The sequence below is a fragment of the Mirounga angustirostris genome, unplaced genomic scaffold (genome assembly GCF_029215605.1).
Source record: "Mirounga angustirostris isolate CCGP_5_RB_7025 unplaced genomic scaffold, mMirAng1.0.hap1 SCAF_12, whole genome shotgun sequence".
Classification (NCBI taxonomy): Eukaryota; Metazoa; Chordata; class Mammalia; order Carnivora; family Phocidae; genus Mirounga; species Mirounga angustirostris.
This window is the reverse complement of record NW_026991720.1, coordinates 11,421,192-11,447,110: the sequence shown is the minus strand read 5'-3', so window position 1 is coordinate 11,447,110 and position 25,919 is coordinate 11,421,192. Positions and strand designations below refer to the sequence as shown.

The 25,919-nt window shown below is 46.6% G+C and overlaps 1 protein-coding gene and 1 long non-coding RNA gene across 6 annotated transcripts in view; one reads left to right on the top strand and one right to left on the bottom strand.

The window, feature by feature from the left end:
- The window catches only part of LOC135362231 (uncharacterized), a 248,167-nt gene that overhangs the window by 165,113 nt on the left and 57,135 nt on the right, over positions 1-25,919 (top strand). The gene's annotated exons all lie outside the window — the stretch shown is intronic.
- TCAF2 (TRPM8 channel associated factor 2) lies at positions 1,126-24,668 on the bottom strand. Of its 3 annotated transcripts, XR_010406709.1 has the most exons (9): positions 24,355-24,668; positions 21,454-22,090; positions 8,212-9,188; positions 7,820-7,917; positions 6,577-6,790; positions 6,030-6,269; positions 4,823-5,160; positions 4,224-4,443; positions 3,243-3,379 (listed from the first exon to the last, which is right to left on the bottom strand). XR_010406709.1 is itself a non-coding variant. In XM_064575818.1 (8 exons), exons 2-8 carry the CDS (start codon positions 22,074-22,076, stop codon positions 3,125-3,127), a joined length of 2,745 nt encoding a protein of 914 aa, XP_064431888.1. In that variant the 5' UTR covers positions 22,077-22,087; positions 24,355-24,655; the 3' UTR covers positions 1,126-3,124. The 3 variants fall into 3 exon arrangements, 2 of the variants coding, with proteins under 2 accessions (XP_064431888.1, XP_045720076.1); XM_064575818.1 differs by lacking the exon at positions 4,224-4,443 and having other exon boundaries at positions 1,126-3,379; positions 21,454-22,087; positions 24,355-24,655; XM_045864120.3 differs by lacking the exon at positions 4,224-4,443 and having other exon boundaries at positions 1,126-3,379; positions 24,355-24,654.

The window sequence follows — 25,919 nt, the reverse complement described above, 5'->3', positions numbered from 1 at the left end:
AAAAGACCTCAATGTGCGACAGGAATCCATCAAAATCCTAGAGGAGAACATAGGCAGTAACCTCTTTGACATCGGCCACAGCAACTTCTTTCAAGATACATCTCCAAAGGCTAGTGAAACAAAAGCAAAAATGAACTTTTGGGACTTCATCAAGATAAAAAGCTTCTGCACAGCAAAGGAAACAGTCAACAAAACAAAGAGGCAACCCACAGAATGGGAGAAGATATTTGCAAATGACACTACAGATAAAGGGCTGTTATCCAAGCTCTATAAAGAACTTCTCAAACTCAACACCTAAAAAACAAATAATCAGGGGCGCCTGGGTGGCTCAGTTGGTTAAGCGACTGCCTTCGGCTCAGGTCATGATCCCGGAGTCCTGGGATCGAGTCCCACATCGGGCTCCCGGCTCAGCGGGGAGCCTGCTTCTCCCTCTGACCCTATCCCCTCTCATGCTGTTTCTCTCTCTCTCTCTCTCTCAAATAAATAAATTAATTAATTAAAAAAAAAGATTTAAAAACAAAAAAACCCCAAATAATCAAGTCAAAAAGTGGGCAGAAGAGATGAACAGACACTTCTCTGAAGAAGACATACAAATGGCTAACAGACACATGAAAAAATGTTCATCATCATTAGCCATCAGGGAAATCCAAATCAAAAGCACACTGAGATACCACCTTACACCAGTTAGAATGGCCAAAATGGACAAGGAAAGAAACAACAAATGTTGGAGAGGTTGTGGAGAAAGGGGAACCCTCTTACACTGTTGGTGGGAATGCAAGTTGGTACAGCCACTTTGGAAAACAGTGTGGAGGTTCCTCAAAAATTTAAAAATAGAGCCACTGTATGACCCAGCAATTGCACTCCCGGGTATTTACCCCAAAGACACAGATGTAATGAAAAGAAGGGCCATATACACCCCAATGTTCATAGCAGCAATGTCCCCAATAGCCAAACTGTGGAAAGAGCCGAGATGCCCGTCAACAGATGAATGGATAAAGAAGATGTGGTCCATTTATACAATGGAATATTACTCAGCCATCAGAAAAGATGAATACCCAACTTTTACATCAACATGGATGGGACTGGAGGAGATTATGCTAAATGAAATAAGTCAAGCAGAGAAAGTCAATTATCATATGGTTTTATTATTTGTGGAACATAAGGAATAACATGGAGGACATTAGGAGAAGGAAGGGAAAAATGGGCGGGGGGAATTGGAGGGAGAGATGAACCATGAGAGACTACGGACCTGAGAAACAAACAGGGTTTTAGAGAGGAAGGGGGGAGGGGGGATTGGTTAGCCTGGTGATGGGTATTAAGGAGTGCACGTAATTTATGGAGCACTGGGTGTTAGATGAAAACAATGGATCGTGGATCACTACATCAAAAACTAATGAGGTATTATATGGTGACTAACATAACATAATAAAATTAAAAAAAAAATAATGGGAGATTTAAATGAGTTAATGTTTGTACTGGGCTTAGCATAGTACCTGGTACACAATTGCTCAATAAATCTATTATTGTGATTAAAAAAATAATAATAAATAAAAAAATAAAAGCCAGCTAGAGAAAAATGGCCACACCCCATCATTAATCCTGGAGATGGAGCTCTAATGAGAACTGCACCTAGCCAAAGAGTTGGGATGGGTTGGAATGGATTGCGTGAAAGCTCAGGGAGGCTGCGTTGGGGGTTAATTTGGGCTGTTGCGCCCAGAGTAATCCTGGTCCCAAGTGAAACCTGTTGTGCAGGCAGACTTCTCATCATGGCTGCTGTTAACATCAGACATCGCCTTGACTCTGTGGTGACCAGAGGGGTCAGTTGCCTATTCTGTGCCAAGAACAAACAGGCTGGTGGACTTGGCAGGCTTTGCTACCGTGACATTTACTTTTGGTTGAAACAAAAGTACTAGAAGATGGAACTAACCAAGAAGACTAAGTGGCTTTGTGACATCCAGTTTGAGTTTATACCATCTCTCTCTTTTTTAAGGTTTTATTTATTTTAGAGGGAGAGAAAGGGCGAGTGAGCAGGGGGAGGAGCAGAGGGAGAGGGAGAAGCAGACTCCCTGCTGAGCGTGGAGCCCAACGCAGGGCTTGATCTCACGACCCTGAGATCACAACCTGAGCTGAAATCAAGAGCTAGACACTTAACTGACTGAGCCACCCAGGTATTCTTTATACTGTCTCTTTTGAGTTTACACAGTTCTTTGGGTTAGGTCATACCCAAGAATCCTTCCAGAGGTGGGAGAAGGGACATAAGACAGGCTAGGATCTCAGTAACCATCAGTGATATCATGTCTGGAACAACACTGATAATGCATTAAACACTCTTACACAGAGACTGCATGCCCACCTCAAGGTGGCCAACTCTGAAGTGGGATTCAGTTTTCAGGTTGTCCAGACAGACCACCATGGGCCCTGGCAAAAGCTAAAGAATACCCTTGCATGTGTACGCATATTGCAGTGGACGAACATGTTTACCATTATCAAACACCAGACTTTTATCCCCATGTCATGGATGAGAATACAGAAACATAGACAGAGACTTTTTAAGAGATTTTCCATAGTACCAAATCAAGTTCAGGGCTCTCTATACCAGCCTGTCTCTCTTGCTATTAGAAAACTTCCCAAAGCATAAGAAATTATCAGCCATGTTCAGGGCTAGCAGGGGTGAGGGAGTGATATCAGATTATTATGGTAACCCATAGTCTTTAGAACTGTTGATCAAGGGGCACCTGGGTGGCTCAGTCGGTTAAGCATCTACCTTTGGCTCAGGTTATGATCTGACTCCCTGCTCAGCGGGGAGTCTGCTTCTCTCTCTCTCCCTCTGCCCTTCCCCCTGCTCATGCTCGCTCTCTTGTGCTCTCTCTCTCTCTTAAATAAATAAAATCTTAAAAAAAACCCAAAAAACAAAAAACTGTTGGTCAAAAGTAGGAGCCGAGAGCCTGCAGGACCTTAAAGAGCAGATGTAAGATCCTCTGCTGGAGGATTAGGATGGTGAAACAAGTCAGTTAGAGCAACAGTATAAACAGGGGAACAGTAACAAAGGCATTTTCCTGAGAACGTTGGTATCATTTTGTCTTATGACTTAACTGCCTCTCCCCCACCACCTTGCTGCCATCGTTTACTTCTGAGGATGCATGTACACCCGCATGGGGTTTTCCTGCCACTCAGGCAAACAGGCCAGGCTGTTCGCCACTTCCTTCTGGACAGGCCAGCCCCAGGCCTCAAAGAATGGAGCCAGATTCTTCTGCACCTTTTCAGAGAACTTCTTTGCCCACAGATTCATCTTGCCATCCTTGTCTTTGGGGATGCCAGAAAGCGTTTGGTACTCAGCAAAGAGCTGGGTGAATGGCTCCCACCCAAAGGCCTCCTGGAGCTGAGAAGAGAGAGAAGGGACAGGATGAGGAACCAGTTTGTGGAAGTACCTGCAACTTGCACGTTCAAAGTGTATTTCAGTTATAGTGATTCCTTCCCCTTGATCATTCATGAGCTTCCCTCCCATGATTTGCCTCTGTGTCCCTACCCTACCCTTGCACATAAATATAATCCCGTTGGCTCACTCCACCTCTTGGCCACAAAACCTATAACCCTTCTATTTAGTAGGGGACTTCACAGGGAAGCTAATACCTGAAAAGGCATAAATATTCAACAAATGAGTTATTATAATTATCTCTAATTTAAAAAAATTATATTCCCAGATACTAAATGTTTTCCTAGGCATCAGACGGGTCTGAGCCTGACTGAGATGGGAAACCCTTATATCTCACATGTTTGGCCTTTGGGACCCTAAAGGCTGGGAACTTCCAACACTTTGCAGACATAATAAAATCCCTGTTTTTATACAGCCATTTCAGATCTGTAACTATTTTCAAGGCTACTATTTTGCTCTGTGGAGCACTCCCTTGGGGCAAAACAGGAAGAAGCAGGCATATCACAAGGGGCTCAAAAAGAGAGTGACTCATGTTCACAGAGGGGCAGTCCACCTGAAAGCCACAGCCAGGAGGCCCTTGTCAGCTAAGATAATAGAGGTCTAGAATGAGCAGGGATCCTGGGGTGTCCCAGACAACTCGCCCTTTTGTGGAGGAGAATTCTGACTCTGGGGTGTAAAACCTAAGGACAGATGACATCTGGGGATCAGCTTTGACAGTTCGGAAATGTTAATGTTCAGAGCAGTTTGGGGGAGACGACAGGGCTTTGTGCATATTTCACAGGAAGCCCACCTGCTTCAGGACTTTGGCATTCTCCCATTGGGTTGGTTGGTTATTCATTTATTCATTCTAAGAACATTTCAGGTTCAAGTGGGATGACTGGAGTCAGAGAACCTTGACAACAGTTATCTCCTAAAAAGCCTCTTGTAATGCAGTTGTCCTGGAGACACACCACTGTTATCACGAAGGGACGAAGGGACGAAGGGATGCAACACTCACTTGATCCACAAAACTAAGGTGAAGAGAAACAAAGCACAACAAAACAACACCCACTTCTGGAGCACTTATTAGGAGACCATAGTCAAAACCAGTGAGTGGAAGTGCTGGGCTCCAACCTCAGGAATGACTAACTCAGAACTTCTGCTCATGACCAGTAGAACAGTAAGCTGTAGTTTCTCTACTTGGTTTCCAGAGTACTTTTCATTTCCTCTTACTTAACATCACAAAATACAAGGGGCCTGGGGCAGGTGTTATTTCCTCAGTCTTAGAGAAGTCCCACTATGCAGTCAGGTCCCCCATGCCCAGGCTGGAGGGGGTACGAAGGGGGTCCAAGGATGCTACATGATGGAGGGGTCTGCTCGCCCTCACCTCCCTGCCTTTCTGCTCTGTACCTGTAGGTATGTTTCCAGAGCTGTCCACACATTCCAGTCATGCAGGGGCGCTCCCTTTCCCAGGTGCGTTATGATTCTCTGCTTTCGTTCTGGAGGGCTCAGAGCAGGGTGGGCCTTAGCCCTGGGGATGCCCAGGACTGTTTCATGCACATAGACAGACCAGAGGTTGCAGGTAGCCTCAGTGGTGTGTGGTGGGAACTCCCACTCTTGTTGCTGCTGGTTGTGACCCAGCTCATGGATGGGTCCCCACAGACCCGTGCTCCTCATGCCTGCCTCATTGATGAGCTCTTCCACCGACTCCAGGTGGCACATGATGGGGTATCCTGAGTGCATCCAGCCTGGGAATGCAGAAGGAAGAGATGAGGCATGGCGGAGGTGGGGGGCACCCAAACCATTTCCCTTCATGCCTCTCCGCTGGGTAACTTTTCCTCACCATCCTGGCTGCCCCCAGTAATGCCAGAATCTCCATGCTGATTAGAAAGTAGATGGCTTGCTCTGCTTGGTCAGAAATGGAACAGTCTCCAGCCCCCTTCCCAGCCTTTCATGCCAGGGTTATGCCTTCCTCCCCGCTCTGGCCCTGAACAAGATGAATATACTTTACATAGCCATTCTTACTATGGTTCAGTGCTTCATTTTGTGTGAGTTTCCTATCATGTGAGTCTGTGACACTATGTCCTGTGTCTGGATTTGAGATCCCTGAGGCTACAGGTATGTCAGTTCTGCCATGTAAGCCACCGTTGTATACATTTATGCTCTTTAGCAGAGATAATCTTCTCCTTTTTTAAAGAGAAGAAAACTGAGGTCCAAAGGAATGTTCTCTATGTCAGAACCACATTTCCTTATTTTTCTTTCATGTAAACCAGTCAATACTTAACATAAACTTCTTTCCTTACTCTCCTTCCATTGCCAACTCTGACTTCTGTTTGAAGGAACATTGCTGTTTCTCCTTGAAACAATGAAGAGATGGCTCATTGCTGTGAACTCCTAGTAGCATTTTTTTCCTGAGATTGTTTTACCATCCTGTGAAATCTCACCTCGTAGATGTAAATGATTCACCTTTTCATATGGGAACATCTCTGCACCCCCATCAAGGTCTGCGTCTGTTATGTCTTTTTTCCTTTACTGGTGAGATTATGCCTTTCACATATGGGGCATTAAAAAAGACAAAAGAATGAAAAAATGGCATCCACTGACTAGGAGCACGCACCAGCTGAGATCTGCACATCAGCAACAATCCTCTCGGGACAGCAGAAAGGGAAAGGCCGGGCTGCCAGCTGGGCTATCGCATGCATCATCTCATCCCAGAGGCAGAGCACCGGCTCGGGGTCCTCCAGGGCTCGCAGGTTTGCAGTCGGCACCGTCAAGATGATATTGTCTGTTGCCAGCTCTCCCCAGGTAGCCGGGCTCTCCTGGATACAGTTCTTCCAGTCCTCCAGAGATGTCTTACCTGGGAATAAATATTGTGGGCCTGTCACCCACTTCCCCAACTTACCTTGAACTCCAGGAGGAGGACACCAAAATAATGAACTATTAACATGTGGGTCTACATGCTATGAAGTGAAGGACTGGCCTCTTGGTTCTGCCGGACGTCTCAATGGACATGGTATTCCATAGCTCCCACCTCTGCTTACATCTTGAACAGTTCTTCCCCCCTTCTGTCCGCCATTCCCTACCCTACCCTTCCTTAGCAACTGGCCCATAACTATGGTGGCATCCCCAGCACCCCCTCTTCCCTCAGCATTCAGTCCACTCACCCAGCTTGTAATACGGGGCAGGCACAGCCCTCTTGATGGTGACAGATATGGGGCCCAGTTTGCTGCCCTTTGGCACGATGACATAGAGAAGGCCACCCCAGAGGCAGGAGATGGGTAGTATGGTCCTGTCCATACAGCACTGATGAGTCACCACAGGGGCTCGAGACAGCTTGCTGGCCTTGGCCAAGTTATCAGTGTGGCAGCCAATCTGTACCTGGGGAGGTGATTCCACCATATGTAGGAGGAACTAGGTCCCTATGGTGTGTGTGTGTGGGGGGGGTGCTGTGTGTGTGATGGGTGAATGGCAGGTACTAGAAAAACACCAGCTTCCTCCTTCGATGAGCTATGCATGGAAACCTATGACATTTTAGTATCCCAAAAGTCATTGGGACTGAAAGGTATGTGGAACCATTCTTCCAGGGATTTAAACAGCTTTACAATGGATTGTCACCAGACAGACCAGGCGGGATAATCCTGAGGCTGATACTGACTAGGGCCCCGCGGAGCCTCTGTACCAGGTGGAGTCCGGGCTCTTGTGGCAGGACCTACACCAGTGTGGTGATTCCAAAGCCAGGATGAGCCAGAGGGGATACTGGTGACCCTTTGTACACAGACAGGAGACCACCCATCTAGAGGCAGCGGGATCTGGCCTGAGTGGGGAGGACTGATTCTCACTTCCCCTGTTGTCAAGGGCTCCCCTTCCTGGTCAGGTGGGTTGAGGGCTGTTTTGTCCGGAGTCCTGGGGTTGCTTTTCTTAGGTTTCATGTAAGCGAGCTCCAGAAAGGAGGCTGACACAGAAGACACCCTGTAACAGCAAGTGACCCTCAGAGCTAAGGCAGGACAATTTTAATTCTGCCTCTAGGGCCTATTTTTGTGGTCAGATGAAGCACACCCTTCAGGTGTCCAGGTAATGATGTACAACGCAGAAAGGCTGTGTGCTATTGGCCAAGCGGGTGAAGTCCTGAGGATGTGACAGGTGCTCCTGGCCCCCCTCATATCCCCGTGGGGGGAAGGGGTAAAATCACCCCACGTGGAAATCCAGGGGCTTAGGTTCAAGTACCTGAATTTAGCTCTGGCATTCAGTCCCTCCCTTAGGCTCCCTGAAATTGAGCTGCTTCATCTGTGAAATCTGTGAAATGGGCAGAATAGTCCCTTCCTGGCTTCCTGGTAGCACTGCTGAGAGCTGAGGAAAAGGAGGTGGCTCTGTGGTTTGGGGTGTCGGCAGTGGGGGTTCTGGCCTTACCTTCAGGCCGGCAGAGGCCGCGGCTTCAGACAGTAAGACTTCTGCACTCTGTCCACCTGGGAGGTAGAGCCCGGTGCTCACCCAGGCATCACAGTGGCCTGACAAAAGCCATAGGAAAGGCTGAGTTCTTCACTCACCTGCCTCTGCCGCACCTGGAGCCCCACAGCCCCTCCTGGAGGCACAGCCCCTGCCCCGCCTCCCTCAACGCATCCATGCTTCCGGCATGCATCCCTCCAAAACCCTCAGCAGAACCCCAACCCCGTCTTCCCAAAAGGACACGACAGACAATGAAGCTGGCCCACCTGAGCTTCAGTACCCGCAGTGTCCTGTGAGCCCGGGAACCCCACCTTCCCCCGGGTTCTGATGCTCTGGCCACACCCCTCACTCTGTACCTGGGTTGCTCCCATCGATCTCCACCGTGATGGGGTGTCCTGAGCTGCAGGTCCAGGTTCCAAGCTCCTGCCCCAGCTGGGAGCAGTCAGTCCCAGAGTGTGCCAGCCCCGTGGCCAGGCAGAGCAGTGTAGCCTCAAAGGAGTCACCAGGCACAGGGTGCTCCCGGCTCACAGCTGGGAGGCCTGACAGACGCAGCGTCTTACTCAGGAGTCGGTGCAAGGATATGTAAGCCGGGACCCCCTCTGCAGGGATCTGCAGGAAGGCTGCGCCATCGGCTCCCAGCTTTGCCAGCCAGTGCTTTTCCAAGTTCCCAGCCCCACGGCTCAGTGCAGCCTGGAAATCGGACAGCGCCTTGCGGAAGTGGTAGCTCCGCATCTCGGGGGTAGGGACAGGGAAACAGCCTGCGTCGAGGGTCTGAGCTAGGATGCTGAGGCCTAAGCCGTTGAGGATAACGTTACCGGGGAAACCAGCCAAAGCAGAGCGGCCTGGGTTCTGGGAGGCCCACCACCAGGCCTGGCCCCCGATCAGCAAGCCCCCACCCTCGGCCACAAACTCCTGCAGCTGCTTAGCCTCCTGGTCACTGTAAGCCACACAGCAGTAGACACGCAAGTCATGCGTCAGATGGGGCTGCAGACTGCACTCCAGGCCACGCTCTGACAGGAGGGCACACAGGTTTTTTAGATGTGTGTTCACCCCCAATTTGCCCGTCTGGCCTCTGGCCAGCCAGCGCACAGCATTGAGCAAAAAGGGCCCCAGTTTGGGTGCACAGAGGATGGCCTCATGGGCAGCCAGGACCACCCGGCCCCGGCCGTAGCGGGCAGCTGCCAGGAAGCAGCCGAGCGAGGCGTCTAACCCCAGAGGGAAGGCGAGGGCCCCGTGCACCAGCAGCTGCGAGGGCACTCCTCCCGTCTTGATGTCCAGCTCTGAGATCCCTTCCAGGAGCTGCTGCTGATCCTGCCTGAGATCATCCCCACACCTGCGAAGTGACAGGGGGACAGAGGGGCTACGGTCAAGTCAAAGAAGCACTGAAACAAGCTCACTGGATGGGGAGGTCTGTGTGGGGGTGCACGGACGACCTCGTTCACGGCCCTCTCGTTCTCACTAATAACGGCTAGGATTGGAGGATGCGATGCCATTTACTTCTTTGAGTCTAAGGCAGAGTTTTCCACCTTTTAACAACTAACTGATGGCACAACCTTGTCTAATTGGCAGTGTTTGCCCTTACTTCGTGACACACAAGATAATGGTGCTTCTTATAACCGACGTGGTCACAGACTTGATGAGATACTGAGGAGTATGGTAGCGGCACATCTTAAAGCCCACATTCTCCAAGTAAACCCTTCCAGGAATTCTTCCCATGCTAGTCAACTGAGTGGTGGATATTCTGGCTTGACTTTCATGTCTTTTTAAGTAATTACACATATAGGGGCGCCTGGGTGGCTCAGTTGTTAAGCGTCTGCCTTCGGCTCAGGTCATGATCCCAGGGTGCTGGGATCGAGCCCCACATCGGGCTCCCTGCTCGGCGGGAAGCCTGCTTCTCCCTCTCCCGCTCCCCCTGCTTGTGTTCCCTCTCTCGCTGTGTCTCTCTCTGTCAAATAAATAAAATCTTTAAAAAAAAAAAAATCAACAGACCGGCTCCTTCTTAGCATGCAGGGCTCAGTTCAGACTGCATCTCCTCGGAGAGACATTTCCCGTCCACTCTGCCTACAGCCCAACACCCTTCTCCATCCTGATTCTCCAATCAAAAGTTTTCACAGCATTATCACTAACCAAAATAACTTAATTTTTTCATCAGTTTACATGATAGTGATGTGTCCCTTTCACTAAAATGTCCCTCCACAGTATATACCATTTCTTGCACACTGAAGTGCTCATAAATATCTTTGGATGATTGAAGGGTGAACCAGAGAATAAGGGTAGGTAAAGTCACCTCCAGGAGAAGGCATAATGTCCACAGCAACCAGATCAACAGGAGACTGACCGGATTATTAATACATCTAAAGAAAAGATGGGGGGCGCCTGGGTGGCTCAATCGTTGGGCGTCTCCCTTCAGCTCAGGTCACGATCCCAGGGTCCTGGGATCGAGCCCCATATCAGGCTCCCTGCTCAGCGGGGAGTCTCCTTCTCCCTCTCCTGCTTCCCCTGCTTGTGCTCTCTCTTCCGCTGTATCTAGCTCTGTCAAATAAATAAATAAAATCTTAAAAAAAAAAAAAGAAAAAAAAAGTAATTACACATATAAACAAGTTAGGAAAAAACAGTCCATTCCTAGAGAAAGTAGTCCTACTTCTACATTTCTCAGAGCTAATTTTTTGCCAAAAAAAAAAAAAAAAAAAGCTGTGAAAACATCAAATTGCTAGCTCTGAGCTAGAAACATAAGTAAATTGTTTAATACTGCACTTAAAGATACATGCAAACACACACTCTTTCAAAATTCTCACTTAAATCTGATGAGATTTACCACTTTTATTAAGAAATGGTCTAAGTGTAATAAATTCAGAAAAAGTTTGTATTTCAAGATTTTTTAAAAAGATTTTACTTATTTATGAGAGAGAGAGAGAGGGGGAGAGAGCACAAGCAGGGGGAGCAGCAGAAGGAGAGGGAGAAGCAGACTCCCTGCAGAGCAGGCAGCCCGATGCAGGACTTGATCCCAGGGCCCTGGGATCATGACCTGAGCCAAAGGCAGATGCTTAACCAACTGAGTCACCCAGGTGCCCATCAAGATTTTTTTTACCAATTTGTAGATACTCTAAATGTCAAACAATGACAGATTAAATAAGTTACAGTTAACTATAGATGGCATACCATATGGTAATTAAAATAATTATTAGATAATATTGGAAAATGCTTAATGGAAAAAATTTCAAAATCAGATTCCAAGATACTGTGCCCTAAAAAGCCAAATTTTGTGCAATGAACCATCAAAAACAAAACCAAAAACGAGTGGAAAACATAAAACCAGACATAGAAGCAGAATCTAAAGAATATTTCTCAAAATGTCTTCAGTGTCTTCACAATTTTAATTAGCTTTATAAAACTTTATTTCTCATAATAAAAATCAAATGTTGTTAAAAAATAGTTTATTCAAGTAGCAAAACATTATTGAAAAAAGTACCTCTTGTACAGTTTCTCCTTAATTTCTCTTCAGCATAAAGGAGGAGCAAATAAAAAATTGGCATCAATCATACCATGGCTTGCTGTTTATCAGTTAAAAACAACAGATAGATGCATGCGAATTAACGTGGACAGGTGTCCAGAACATTCTGCTGAGCAAAAAAAATTCTAATAGTAGAACTTGGTGTTGCAGTTTATGTAAGACAAAAATAAAACAAAGTTAATATATGTCAATGTAAATGTCAAAAAAGTTAGGGTTAAGCCACAATAAACTTTTGGATTGTGGAATAGAGAGACAGGGTTGGTATTGAAAGAGATGGTCAAAAGAGCTTTAGCCTCATTGGTATTTTTTTTTTTTCAAATCAGGAGAATGTACGAATGTAATTTCTCGGGTAATTAAAAATTAAAAATTAAATTTAAAATGTTAAGGTAACTGCTGGAAAACTAGAGATAAAATGTATAATCTACAAATGTGTTGGGGAATTTAAGGAATAGAGAAAACTTAAGAAAGAATGCAGAAAGAAACAAAGAAAGCATAAAAACAAAGTAAGAAAGAAGACAAGAGCAAGAAATACACTGAAGCTATCACTATATATGAATGGGTTAAATTTCTATATCAAAAGACAGAGGCTCTTGGATTGAGCTAAGAACATCTTGGTATAAGCTGCTTGTAAAAGACAGACTTGAAGCTGATACACAGAAGGACTGAAAGTGCGGAAATCTATATATCAACAAAGCTGTATCTGAAAAACACAGCACAAAGAAACCAGAAGTGCCAGTATTAATATGAGATGCAACTGAATTCAAAGAGGAAAGAATTAAAATACACAAAGATGAATATTTTTCATGGGTAAAAGTTATTACACTTCACCAAAGATATAATTTTCATCGGTTTTTAGGGCCCTAAGAACAAAGCACTGAAAGCAAAAACTGCTACAAAGCAAATTAAAATTTGATGAACTCATAATCGAGTTTGGGATGGTTATGGCTCTCTCAGCATCCAGTGGATCAGTTACATTAAAAAAAAAAAAAGAGGATAGAGATGATTCGAGCAGAATGAAAACACACTTGATTAGAATCAGAGGACAATGGGGCAATATTCTCCCAGACTCTGAGGACAACAGAGAGCCTAGAATGCCATATTCCACTAATTTGTGGCATAAATATACAGAAAAAGCAGACTTTCTCAAACAGGATACGTTAAATAAAACACCAATTTTCAGCTCACACACATGCACAGAAGAGCAAATTAGATGATCTGTATCAAGCTTCTCGGAGTCCAGAGGCATGAGAATAGGGATGGCGGTGTGGGATGGAAGACAACCTGCCATTCTCCTCTATATATTTCTCTGTTGTCTGTATGTTTTCACAGTAAGCTTGAATTCCTTTAGAAATATTTTTTGTAAAAAGATGGGATGTTTCTCAAAAGAAAAATGAAGGAAGTAAGGAAGGGCAAGCATAGTAGATCATAGTAGATGGGACACCAAGTAATTCTCAACAGACTGACAATCTTTTAAGGGCAATATTAATGATCTCAGACATCTTTTTACCAATATTTAAAATCTTGTATACTATCTATTTACATTGAAGTCTGACAAATAATTAAAGTAGCTACTACTTAATGAGGCGTAATATACGCTAGGCATTTACACATGGATTATCTCTCTTAATAGTTATGATAAACCTGAGATATATTATTCTTGCTTTACAAATGAGGCTTAGAAAAGTTAGGCAGCTTGCTCCATGGTTCTCAGCTAATAACTGGTGGGAACGGGAAGCCAATCCAGGGTGGTTTGCCTCTAAAGCCAAAGTTGTCCACACAGCAGAAACTCTGAGTCTTTGGATTAAGCCCACTTGCGGTTTGCCTCTAAAGCCAAAGTTGTCCACACAGCGGAAACTCTCCTTCAGTTATTGAGTCTTTGGGTTAAGCCCACAAGTGGGTATATGGCAAGCAACACATATAGGTTGTGCAAAGGAGGCTTTAGATAGATGTGAGGTTGGGGTGCATGGGTGGCTCAGTCAGTTGTGTGTCTGGCTCTTGGTTTCAGCTCAGGTCATGATCTCAAGGTCCTGGGATCAGGAGAGTCCCACACTGGGCTGCTTGGGATTCTTTCCCTCTGCCCCCCCCTTCCTCTCTCTCACATAAATAAATAAATCTTTAAAATAGATAGATAAATAGATAGATAGATATGAAGGTGCAAACAGTACAGCATCTGTGAAAAAGGAAACACGTGTCTCTTCAGAGCTGACAGTGCAGGAGGCACTGAGGAAGAAGGGAAGTTGAGAGGTGCTGGGGTGCAGGAAAGACACCAGACTGATGTAGGAGAGATGTCAGGCTTCAAAGCCCATGACCAAGAAAGAATTCTTGAGACGTCTTTGGTGCAAAAAGGTGGTTTTATTAAGGCACGGGGAAAGGACCCGTGGGTAGAAAGAGCTGCACTGGAGCTGTGAGAAGCAATTGATTATATACTTGGAGTTGGGGGAGGTAAGAGAAAAAGGAGGTTTTCAAAAGAAATGTCATAAGCTCAAGAGGACCTACGAGATACTGGAGGCCTTGCCATTGTCAAGGTTCTAGTAAAGGTAAAAAAAAAAGCAAAGTAAAAAAAAAAAAATCCTTCTAGTAAAGGATTAACATTAAGACAGCTGGGAGTTTCCTTCTGGAAGTTAGGCTATTGATAAGAATGCTTTTTTTCTTGTAAATCACTAAGACATTTGTAAACTGAGGGGCACTCAGTCCTGTTGGACTGAGATCTCTATTAGTTAACCATTTGTTTTTCCCTTTCCTTAGTTTTGGGGCAGGCAGGAGGGCCTGAGGAATGTCACACAGATGCCACCTGGGAGTGGGTAGTCAGCTTGTGCTTTGTCCTCAGCTTGCCTTCTGCTCCCTCATCACACCTGAGCAGGCAGGAGATACAGGGAAAGGCCTTTCTGAATGCAGCTTAAAGAGTCCTCCCAGTCATGACAGCAAAGACAAGAAGGCTCAGTGCAAAGTGAGCCACTGTCCCCTTCATCATACCCTGCCTGGCCTCGCCTATCCTATTCCTCGTGGTGCCTAACTGGCTTATTTTTCCTGAGGTGTTTGGTTCTTAATTTGTTTTCTTTGCTCTGAAATCCTCCTTTTCATCTTACTCTGTTGCTTGTTTTATTTAACATATATTTTTAGAAAGGTCTAAATAGAACTTTCATGGCTTGAACCATTCTCAAGGAATCTGCTTCTGTTCACTGGGTCATGTGTTTCTTCCAGGCATGACTAATTCTGTTGTCTTTCCATACTAAATTTCTGTCTCTCTTATACTTCCCTTTTAAACTTGCTAGTGTTTTTACAGAGTTATTAAATGGATTTCTTCCTGATTAGCGTCGGCAGATCTTTTCCATGTTCTGCAATAGTTCTCTCCTTCTATGCTTTCTAACGTACCCAGGACCTGTTTGTTTGTACACACACCCCACATCTACCCATCTTCCCAGATAATATGGAAGTTGATATATTTCTGCTTTCCACTTTCTTGTCACCAGAGGTTTGTAGCACGAACAGAAGGGCAAGGGTCACCTGAGCCTACTGCTGTCCTTGCTGGGGGCTAGTCCCTCCACTGTCTGGGGCGCTGAGGCTAGGCCTACTCCACCCACAGGGGGGGGGAACACACCCGAGGGGTTCCACCCACCGCCGTGCAGGGAGGACAGCAGCTCCAGCATCCTTTTCTGCCTCCACCAAATCCTGAAGCAGCTTTGCTGCTTTTGTACTTGTGTTTAATCTCACCCAATGTGTTCAGTCTTCGAGAACATGAGAAGGCATTAATGCTAGTTCTTGGATTTGTGGTTTCCGCTTCTTTCTTGCATCTGGGGTGGGGGCGGGGTCAGGCGATGCCACATACCTGCCACACATCAGTCACCTGTCAGCCTCGAAACCCCCACGTTCAGCTCATTACTTAGCATTTTTCATTCATGTGGTCAGATTGGTGGAGAGGGCAACTCCAGGATCTAGCCTCATTTCACACAATCTTTACCTGGAAACTCTTCAGGATTGTGGTGAGGATCACATGACTGAACATGAAATCTTCAAGAGATGCATAAGCTGCTAGCGTATGTTTACTTTTATGTGAGCAGTTCCTAATATATTCTAGACTTTATAGGTTACACCACGTGTAAACGTATTGAGCTGTTGTTCGAGGAATACTGTTTTCACTATACTCTTCTGTGTCTTGGTATAAAAGCAGTGCGTACCTTTGGATCTGACTTTGCATATTAAAGCAAGTGCCGTGTCCTCCTCAGCTTTTTAAGCATAGGTGTGCAGTCAGTTCTTGCCCTTGGGGACAGGACACGGAGGGTATCTTCTGTTGGTTTTTAGAGAATGCCCCTCCCCTTGGCAGACAGAGTATTTCATGTCTCCAGCAGGAATTTGAAGTTAGCAAACCTGCTGGGTCACTCCAGTAGCATTTGACCATTTGCTGGCAGAAAACTTCCCTAAAAACCCCTAAGGGGATGCCAGGTGATGGAGGAAGGAATCTGAGCTGAGGGCCTGGGCTTAAAGTAATAGGGCCTTCTTAGACTTTAGAGCTGACCTGGTCTGCCAGCTTCCGTTCAGTTTTTGGCTAAGCTCCCCTGGCGGAACATTCCTTAACGTGAAGTTAACTGTGGGGTTAACACTGGTCTACTAGACCACCCTTTCTTTTTTATGGTTTTGGATGTGTACTCACTTATGTATTCATTAGTTTATATGGTGTGCAAATATCTCTTGCTCCCTTCCGTGTTTCACACAGCGGGCACTGAGAATAAGGCAGCAAACAGGACAGGCAAGATCAAGGCATTCATGCAGCTTTATGTTCTGCGGGCTGGGCGGGCACTAGCAAGTGCACAGGTGGGATATGATGTACAGATTGTGATCACTGATGTTTGGGCCATAAATGGGGAACAGTGACACTGGCAGGTCAGTCCTAGATTCAACAGGGCCATCAGAGAGGACTCGTCTGAGGAGGGGGTTTGAGCTGAAGCTGAGTAAGGAGAATGAATGGGCTTTTCAAGAGCTGAGGGAAGATCCAGAGTAGGAAGAGAAATTTGAAAACCAGGGTTTAAAAACAAATTTGCCATCAAACTGCCAATGTTATTTTTTTGAATAACTGGATTTGCAAATCTCTTGAAATTTTATAAGACAAGAAACCTAATGTTACACTTACGGTCTTTGAATTTGGGGGGATTTCTAAAATACTTTAAGATGTGTGTGGTTGATGTATCAGCTACAGCTCGTCCTGAAATACCCAAACTAGAAAATGCCTAAGTACTCAACAAAAGGACACAGTTAAACAAAATATGGCACATCTACTGTAAGTAAAAACTCTCATTAAAAAGATTATTTTTAAAAAATAGAAAAATGGTTTTAAACAAATACAGAATAGCAGTACACAATCACAACTAGCAAAAATGATGGATGTGATGGAAGTTACAGAAAGGCTACAGAAGGTCAAGATTTTGTTGGGGACATAATGAGAAACTAAACATACTCAGATACTTCAATGTCATATTGTTATTTCAGTGAAAGTTTTACAAATAAGGAATGCCGATAACGTGGAAGAGTTATTTTCATACATTACCTGAACATTCCCAGCAATTCTGTTGGTCATTCAAGTATAGACTAAACACTACTATAATAAACTATATTAACTATAGTTAAACACCACTGTAAGCCCAGTGCCCAAAATAGTGTCTGGAACTTAACAGGCACTTAATACATTTTATCTATCTATCTATCTATCTATCTATCTATCTATCTATCTATCTATCTATCTATCTATCTACCTATCTATCTATCTATCTATCTATCTATCTATCTATCTATCTATCATCTATTTAATTTTTATTTATTTTGAGAGAGAGAGAGAGTGTGCGTGCATGGCGGGAGGGGCCGGGGGAGGGGGGAGAGAGAATCTTAAGCAGGCTCCACATCCAGCAAGAGTCTGTTGTGGGGCTTGATCTCATGACTGAGATCATGACCTGAGTTGGAATCAAGAGTTGGAGCCAGTCAGAAGCCCCAAAATACATTTTAGATGAATGAAAGAATGGACAGGTACTAGAAAGAGGGAAGGAAAATTGATATGTTAAGGAAATTTGCTTCTTTATCCATTTTGTTGCCAAATTAATAAAACAATAGAAGATGTGAGGTTAAAGAAAGACATCAGGGTGTAATTTGAGGACATTTTTTTCTATTGTTTAAGATTTTATTAAAAAAAGGCAGAAAAGTAATATAAAAAAGTTTTTTCAGGTTATAATTACAGAAAATTTGGAGATTACAGAAATGTTTAAAGATGAAAAGAATAATCACCTATCCCTAGAGATACACTATTAATACTTTATTTCCTTCTAGTGTTTTTTCTACTTATATATGTACATGTTTTAACAAATTTGGCATCATTTGAATGTAGCTTTATATCTTAATTCTGTCTATTGTATTATGAGTATTTTCTCATTCCTTTAAGTAGTAAGTCTTTAAGGACCTGAAGAATAAGATATACCATAATAATTTAAGCAGTGTTCCATTTATTAGACACTTAGAGTTTTCCCAGTGTTTTACTTAATAGTGAAAATACCATTAAAAATATTTGCTACTAAATATCTGCCTCATGGCCCAATTTCTGCTGTCCAACCCTTCCATCTTCCCTTCCCCCATAGGTACTGATTTGGAGAATCCCTCCTAGTAAACTTCCTGTACACTGTGTCAGTCTTTGAGTTGGGTTCATGGGGAACCCAGTTCTGGGGAATTTGGTAATGTTTAGCAGAAATTACATTTGCAGTTCTCCTTTGACTCACCAATTCCATTTCCAGTGATATGGCAAAAATATGAAGACATATGCACATAGGCATTTATTGTAGTATAGATGTAATAGTAAGAATACTGGAAAAAAATTTAAATATTAAAAACTCGAATGTCTGTCATTAAAAATTAACTGGATAAACTACATTGCATCTATACATTTCAGTGTAATAAAATATGTAGTGCATATCTATAGGCTATTATGGAGCCATATCCAGAAAATTATGTGTTTTTTTTAAAGATTTTATTTATTTATTTGAGAGGGGGAGAGAGCAGAGTGAGAGAGTGAGAGCGAGAGCGAGAGCGAGAGCGAGAGAGAGAGCACGAGCTGGGGGAAGGGGAAGAAGGAGAGGGAGAAGCAGACTCCCTGCTGAGCAGGAAGCCTGACACAGGGCTCCATCCGAGGAACCCGGGATCATGACCTGAGCCGAAGGCAGATGCTCAACTGACTGAGCCACCCAGGCGCCCCCAGAAAGTAATGTTAAGTAAAAAAGCAAGGTGGAGAAAGTATGTGTAGTATACTATTATCTTTTTCAAGTGTGTATGTATGCGTTCATATATAAACCAACAGTGGAGTAAAGATATTTTTTTTTTAAAAGGGAGAGAAGAAAATTATATAAAGGGAACAGGGGATAGAATACTGGCTTCTTTTTTTTTTTTTTTAAAGATTTTATTTATTTTTTTGACAGAGAGAGACACAGCGAGAGAGGGAACCCAAGCAGGGGGAGAGGGAGAGGGAGAAGCAGGCTTCCTGCAGAGCAGGGAGCCTGATGTGGGACTCGATCCCAGGACCCTGGGATCATGACCTGAGCTGAAGGCAGTCGCTTAACCAACTGAGCCACCCAGGCGCCCAATACTGGCTTCTTAAGATTTTACTTTAGATACACATAGCTATGTTACATAATTATAAAATAATTATTAATTCACAAAAGCAACTCCCCAAAGCAAAAGTAAAATATCCAAATGAATCTACATGTGTATCCACTCAGTGGTGTAACCACAAAGAGAAGGGCTAGTCTAAGTGTCGTTAAAGGATGGTAATTTGACTTTGTGTACCTCATAAAATATATCATAAGGATGGAAGGAACTGGACATAATCTTTAACTCTGCAGTAGTACTGTTATTTTGCAACTGTTACGTGTGTGTTGTGGCATAAAGCCAATGAGTCATTAAGTTGCTTTCTTTCAGCGCTAGGCTTTTTCGTCATGGGAAAAAAGGAGACAGATGCACGGTTGCTGAAATGAAATAAAACCCTGTAGCCCAGAAGTTGAATTTGAAGCCTCAGTACGAACTCTTGATGTGTTTATCTTTAAAAATACTTACTTCTTAGCTCTGCCCACTCAAAAGGCCTGGAAACAATGATCAACCCAGGAGCAGTGAGCCCCTCAACAGACTCTGGCTCCTAAACACCATTTAACACTCTAAGAAGGGCAGGCTCCTTGGAGAAATGGCTGATCTTGGGTCTGCGGCAGGAACGTGTAACGTGAGACCGAAACAAGGAAGTCCACTAAGGTTGGGTCAAAAATTTCAGGAGGTCAGGAGACGTTTTGTGAATAGGCTCACGATGGCCAAACATCAGATGACCAACAAAGCTACTTCATCAGTAGCACTGATAAAGATAATACATGAAACACGTTTATTATGTGAGTATTTCAATCCATGAGTTCACAATGGAGACCTCTGGAAGATTCTAGGTATCCCCTCGAACCAGTGCTTCGAAAACTGGTTAAAAAGGGGAGGAGAGGGAGAATCCCGCATTTATCCTGCCTTCCCTACACAGACTGAACCACAGGGCAAGCAAATAGTGGAGGAAGGGAGGTTCATTTTTATAGGAGTATTCCAAATGCTAAATGAAAGAACTGCTAAAACTTTTAAACCTACCATTTTATAACCACTAATGAATTAACAGATCTAGGGCTAGGCAATGATGATTAATGACTGCTAATATCATGGTGAGGGAAACAGACATTGTGTCCCATCCTATGGGTAGAAGCCGGAAGGCAGGCAGGCTGAGAGAAGGAGCCGGGGTCTCTGTCTCGCTCTTCAGGCTGTGTTTCTGACAATCACTGTGTCTCCTCTGAGACCCCAGGTCCCACAGACAGGCCTTCCATCTGGGGTCCCATCTCCTGCTAGACAGTCCTAGCATGGCACCAGCGTCCACCCTGTGACTCACCCCTGGGCTCCAGGGACATTACCACCTCCCTCTGTCGGTTGAGCTGTTGCTAAGCCCTCAGTTACCGTGTGGTCTCTCATACAGGTTTTCAGCTCTTGCATCACCTGCTTAGTCAGTTCCTCGTATTAAGTCTCTCTGTCGAAACACCAGTTAGTCCTGACTGATAAGCCTTCCCTGATGACCCTAAATACCCTCCACTCCCTTCCCTGTTACTCTGTCCACTTATCTTGCTTTCCTTTCCTGTTAATTCTTATCAACGCCTGCTAGAGTTTCTATTTATAGGTTCCCTCAGTTGCTTAATTCTGCACTGGAATATAATAGAGCAGGTAGCTGGGCTTGGACTGCTGAATGGGGCCTGGCACACGGTAGTGCTCACACGAATAAATCAATGTTCTTTCATCTGTTTGAGAGACACCCATACACACTCTCACCAACCCAGGCACTAGACACGGGAGACAGAGAAGTGAATAAGATAAGCTTTTCTATTTGGCCACAGGACAGAGTAGCAGTCAGAACCCAGCCCCCTTTGGGTCTTGGTGCATTTTAATTATCCTGTCTTTGGTTTGTGGTAGTTCCAAAATAGAGTGGAGAATCACGTGTATTGAAATGGAAGCTCAGGGGCGCCTGGGTGGCTCAGTTAGTTGAGCATATGATTGAGAGAACCAAGCAGGCTCCACGCTGAGCGCAGATTCCGACACCGGGCTTGATCCCACAACCCTGAGATTACAGCCTGAGCTGAAACCAAGAGCTGGACACTCAACTGACTGAGCCACCCAGGTGCCCCTGAGTGTCTGACTCTTGATCTCAGTTCAGGTCTTGATCTCAGGGTTGTGAGTTTAAGCCCTGTGTTGGGCTCCACGCTAGGTATGGAACCTACTTAAAAAAAAGGGGGGGGGGGCGACTGGGTCGCTCAGTTGGTTAAGCATCTGCCTTCGGCTCTGGTCATGATCTCGGGGTCCTAGGATCAAGCCCACGTCGGGCTCCCTGCTCTGTGGGGAGCCTACTTCTCCCTCTCCCTTTGCCCCTCTCCCTGGCTCGTGCTCGCTCTCTCTCTCAAATAAATGAAATCTTTAAAAAAAAAAAAGGGAAGCTCATCGAAGAGGGAGCTCGATCTACTGTTAACACGTGTCGGACTCCCTGTTGGGAAATACCACTCACCTGACGTGGAGCGGGATCTTGGGTATCTTCTTAGAGACCTTGAACCGGCCTGTGTCCCCATAGATGTCGGTGAAGTACACTCCAGCCACACTTGTCACCTGGTTCCCGGGGAACCTGGACAGCATGTTGTCAGGACCATGCTGACTGGCCCAATGCCAGGCTTGGCCCCCGATGAGCAAGCCGCCTCCACATTTCACAAACTGGATCAGCTCTGCAGTCATCATATCATTGTAGGCATCGATGCAGTAAACCCCCACGGGGGCCCCCACTTCTGGCTGAACTTGTGCCTGAACCCCACAGCCCTGCAGGATACTTACTAGTGACGTCAGGGATGGGTGCACTCCAGTGGGAGCCCCAGGTGAGGGACAGAGCCAACCCACCGCGTTACGAAGAAATGGAGCCAAGCCAGCATTCAGCAGGTAGCCCTCATGGGACACCACCACCAGGTGGCCTCGGCCATAGGAGGAGGCAGCAATGAGGACCTGGCCCTTGTCATTCACCATCACTGGGAAGGAGGCCTCTCCAGTAAGAAGCAGTTCACATGGGATGGGGCCTTTGGGGACATTCCAGCTGGTCACTCCATGCATGAGGGCTTCGAAAGCACGGGCGGGAGTTGTCGCCATGGTTCAACTAGCTGCTGCAGAGAAAATCAAAGACTCAGCTTGGTCAGAACTGATGAAGGACCGAGTGAAAACACACCAACTAAATGCATGCGAACAAAAACCATTTACTGGGTTCCCCACTGTGTGCCAACCACCGGGGGTGCAGCAAGGAACACAGCAGACAAGGGCCCCATTTTCATGAGTCTGATGTTTCAGAAGGGAAAGGACAATAATAGGTAGACAAATAAATGAAATGCAGCAGTTAATAACTGTCATGAAAGTAAACTAGCGATGTGTTATCAAGCAACTGGAGAATTTAGGTTGCATGACAGGAAAGGCCTAGATACGGACGTGACCGTGAAGCTGGAACTGACGTTGCAACTGAGCTCTGAAGTGCTGCAGGGGAAGAGCACACCCGGCCCAAAGAAGCACCGGGCAGGGAGGCTGGAGAGTACCAGCTGGGTCGGAGCAGGACCTGAGCGGCCGAGGGAGGGGCTGGGTCCTGCAGGGCCTGGCACGAGGTGAGAGCCGGTGTGCAGGAGTTGGCTTAGTATTGGACTGCATCTCTGTCGCCGAAAAGGTCAGGCGGCCCTTCAGAAACTGCATTTTTGGGGATAGTTTTGACAGAATGAGTTGATACACCTGCCCTAACCTATGGGTAGCAATCTGTGGTTTCCAGAGGTCTTTTACAATTCAGTGTGCCTAAAATTGAGCTCATTATTCCCTTAAAGCAGCTCCTCTTGGATAAAGGACTTAAGCCTCAGTTTCCCCATTTATAAAAAGAGAATAATACACCCCTTGGAGGACTGTTTTTGAAGATTAAGAGAATGCATAGAAAACACCCTGTTGTGAGTACACAGTGAGCTCTGAGGAAACACGAGGGTCTGCTCCTATGCTGACCTTTCTAGCTTCCCCAAGTGACAAGGGCCATGCCCTGCGTCCCCTGTCCACTCCCCTCAGCCCACCTCTGACTTCAGCAGCCGCCATGGAGGAATTTCCGGAACGCTCGGATGCCCGCTCACTTGGCAGGTGCACAGGGCAGCCCTGAAGTGGCAGAGAGCCAACACCCGGGGAAGTGGGGAGCGTCAGGGACACATGCCACGGTGGCGGACCTCACGTGCGTTCTGGAGTTCCTCACAGGAGGAACTGAGCTCCAGCTGCCTACGGTGGTAGACAGCTCAGCCATGTGCCCTTCACTGCCTTTCCCTTCTTCCTGGTCTCTCCCTCCCCAAGTCCTCAACCGGGCATTCTGGGCTCACTTCCCAAACACACTACCTGCCTCAAGTTCTTGGAGCAGGCTTTACTTTGGGGAAGAAGCTAAGACACCAAAGCTCACCTCTACCTTTGCCTCCTTTCTTCCTCTCTCCTGTTTCCATACACAGCCAGCCACCTACCTCACTTTGTTCATCGTCTGTCGCTGGGGTCTCTCAAACATCAGTGCCCTCAGTCTGTAGTCACATCTACACTAAACGGATCTGGCTTTAGTCCCAGGATGGATTCTCACCCACAATCTTCCTCAGGCCATCCCACCCACTTCTCTTCGTAATAAAAACCCTTCAGTTGCATCCACTCCCCATAAGGTAAAAGCTGAGTGCCTCCAGGGTCTGGACTCTCTGCCGTTTTCCAGACTTTTTTCCTGCTACATTCTCCACAAACCTCTCTAGCAGGCTTGGCATCCCTGAGCCTGCCCGGTATTTCCTGTACAAGGCCAGCTCCTTTCCACCCCCTAACTTCTCTTCCCATCTAACCACTTGTTTCTCAGCAATGCTCCCTGGAAAGTGAATTCATAAAAGAGAACCAACACCCACATGGAGCATCATGGGGCATGTGGGTGATCTCAGCTTTCTGGTGTAGCAGTGGGAAAAAGCAGCGAAAGAGGTCAGGACGCCTGAGGTCAAGATCATGGTAACTACCTTTGAAAGAAGTCTTTTACTGATCTGGACCTCTATAGTTGAACGGGAAGACAGACCAAAAAACCCAGGAGATGAGTAACAGTTCCTCCGAACTCTGACTTCCACTCCCTAGAAGTAGGTGCCCACGCGCGTAGACACGCACACATCCGTGCACACACCCATCAAATTCCTGACTCACAAGTCCAAAGAGGCAAAGAAACGTGTTTGGAGACAAACACCAAGTAGCACCAGACTGGCTAAACGAAACGAAACCCTGGACCTAATAAGAGAACCACGCCGACTGAGGGCACGTTCTTGGGCATGCTTCTGGCACCTCGGGGCGCGCCAGCGTGCCCAGGTGCTCGGTCCCCGCCCCAACCGCAGTGCTCTCGGATGGGCAAACTCACGGTCAGTAGTCGGATGTTCAGCACTGGCTCGGGGCGTGTGGATTTTTGCAGTGGCGCAGCGGGCGGTCCAGGGGCTGGGCGGGGGGTTGGGCCGGGCGCAGTTGGGGTGGGCCGGTGCCTGGTTGGAGGGGGCGCGTGGGGCAGGGCGCGGCGCGGCGCGCGGTCTGGAGAGGGAGCTGGCGGGCGCAGCGGAGGCCTGGGGCGCCCCGTAGACGCGGCTCGGCGGCAGTCCGGAGGGCGGAGCGCGGCGGGAGGCCCAGAGGCCGGCGGGGCGGGGCGCGGGGCTATTGGGGCTATTGGGGCTATTGGGGCGGGGCGGGCAGGGAGCACAGGGCGGGGCTCTACGCCCACGAGTCGCCTCCGCGAGGCTCCTCCCGACGGGTTGCACTTGGGGCGGTGACGCGGCTTGCGGGGCTCCTTCGGGGTGCGCGGCTAGTCCTCCCAGGAGGCGAGGGTCCTCAATCTGCAGGGGTCGGGGCCGAAAGCGGCTCTCTCAGGCCCTCCGAGGGTTCCGGGGTACGAGAGGGAGGTTTGCAAAGTTGCTGTCACACTTGGTGCTGAAAGCAAACGCCGAGTTCCCAGTAAACCAGATTCGGGGTAAATAACGCCCAACTGCAACGTAAGCCGCGGCCGACGGTTCGTCGAGTGGAATCGCGCCCCTCCCCTCAGGTCGTGGGGTGCAGCCCCGGAGAACCGCGGCTCCTGCGTTGCAGGGCTGCCCCCTGGTGGTCAGCACCCGCCCGTGCACCCCGTGCGGACGGAGATTCAAAGCTGTGCACGGAGCTCAAGCTAGAGAACTGGGTCTGGGAGTATAATAGAAATCTGTGCCAGAGATTGTCTTGCTCCCGGAATTTCCTTTAAGTTTATTCAACGCAACACTCCTTCCTATCAAAGTGAAATTTCCTTCTCCTAGAAAGCGGCTCAGCCATCACTTGCCTAGAAAAGAATTTCATAACCTCCAGATTATACCAAATCCTCCTCCCGATTACACCAAATACCTCTGCTTCTTTTTTTTTTTTTTTTTAAGATTTTATTTATTTTTTTGACAGAGACACAGCAAGAGAGGGAATACAAGCAGGGGGAATGGGAGAGGGAGAAGCAGGCTCCCCGCTGAGCAGGGAGTCCGATGCGGGGCTCGATCCCAGGACCCTGGGATCATGACCTGGGCCGAAGGCAGACGCTTAACGACTGAGCCACCCAGGCGCCCAATACCTCTGCTTCTTATTGGTACCCAGGTTGCGATGCCGCACTTCCTTGTATGACCACCGATTATCGTTGGTTTCTCTCATAGTCTCTCTTGCTGTGAGTGTAGTTAGTGTCTGTCTCCACTGTACCCATCATTACCTAGTTTCATTTCTGTCACGTGGTAGGCTTTAGTTTCTTAATACATAAAAGTGTGTGACTGAATACATAAGCATATAGTGAATGTTCAAGAGATGTCTGCTGAATTAGTAAATAACTGAGTCTTGGAGGACTAGTGGAAATCTGTTTGGCAGAGGACCAAAGTGCAGTCAGGTTTCAGAAAGAAAAAGCAAGGAGAAACCTACACAACGAAGGCAATTTGG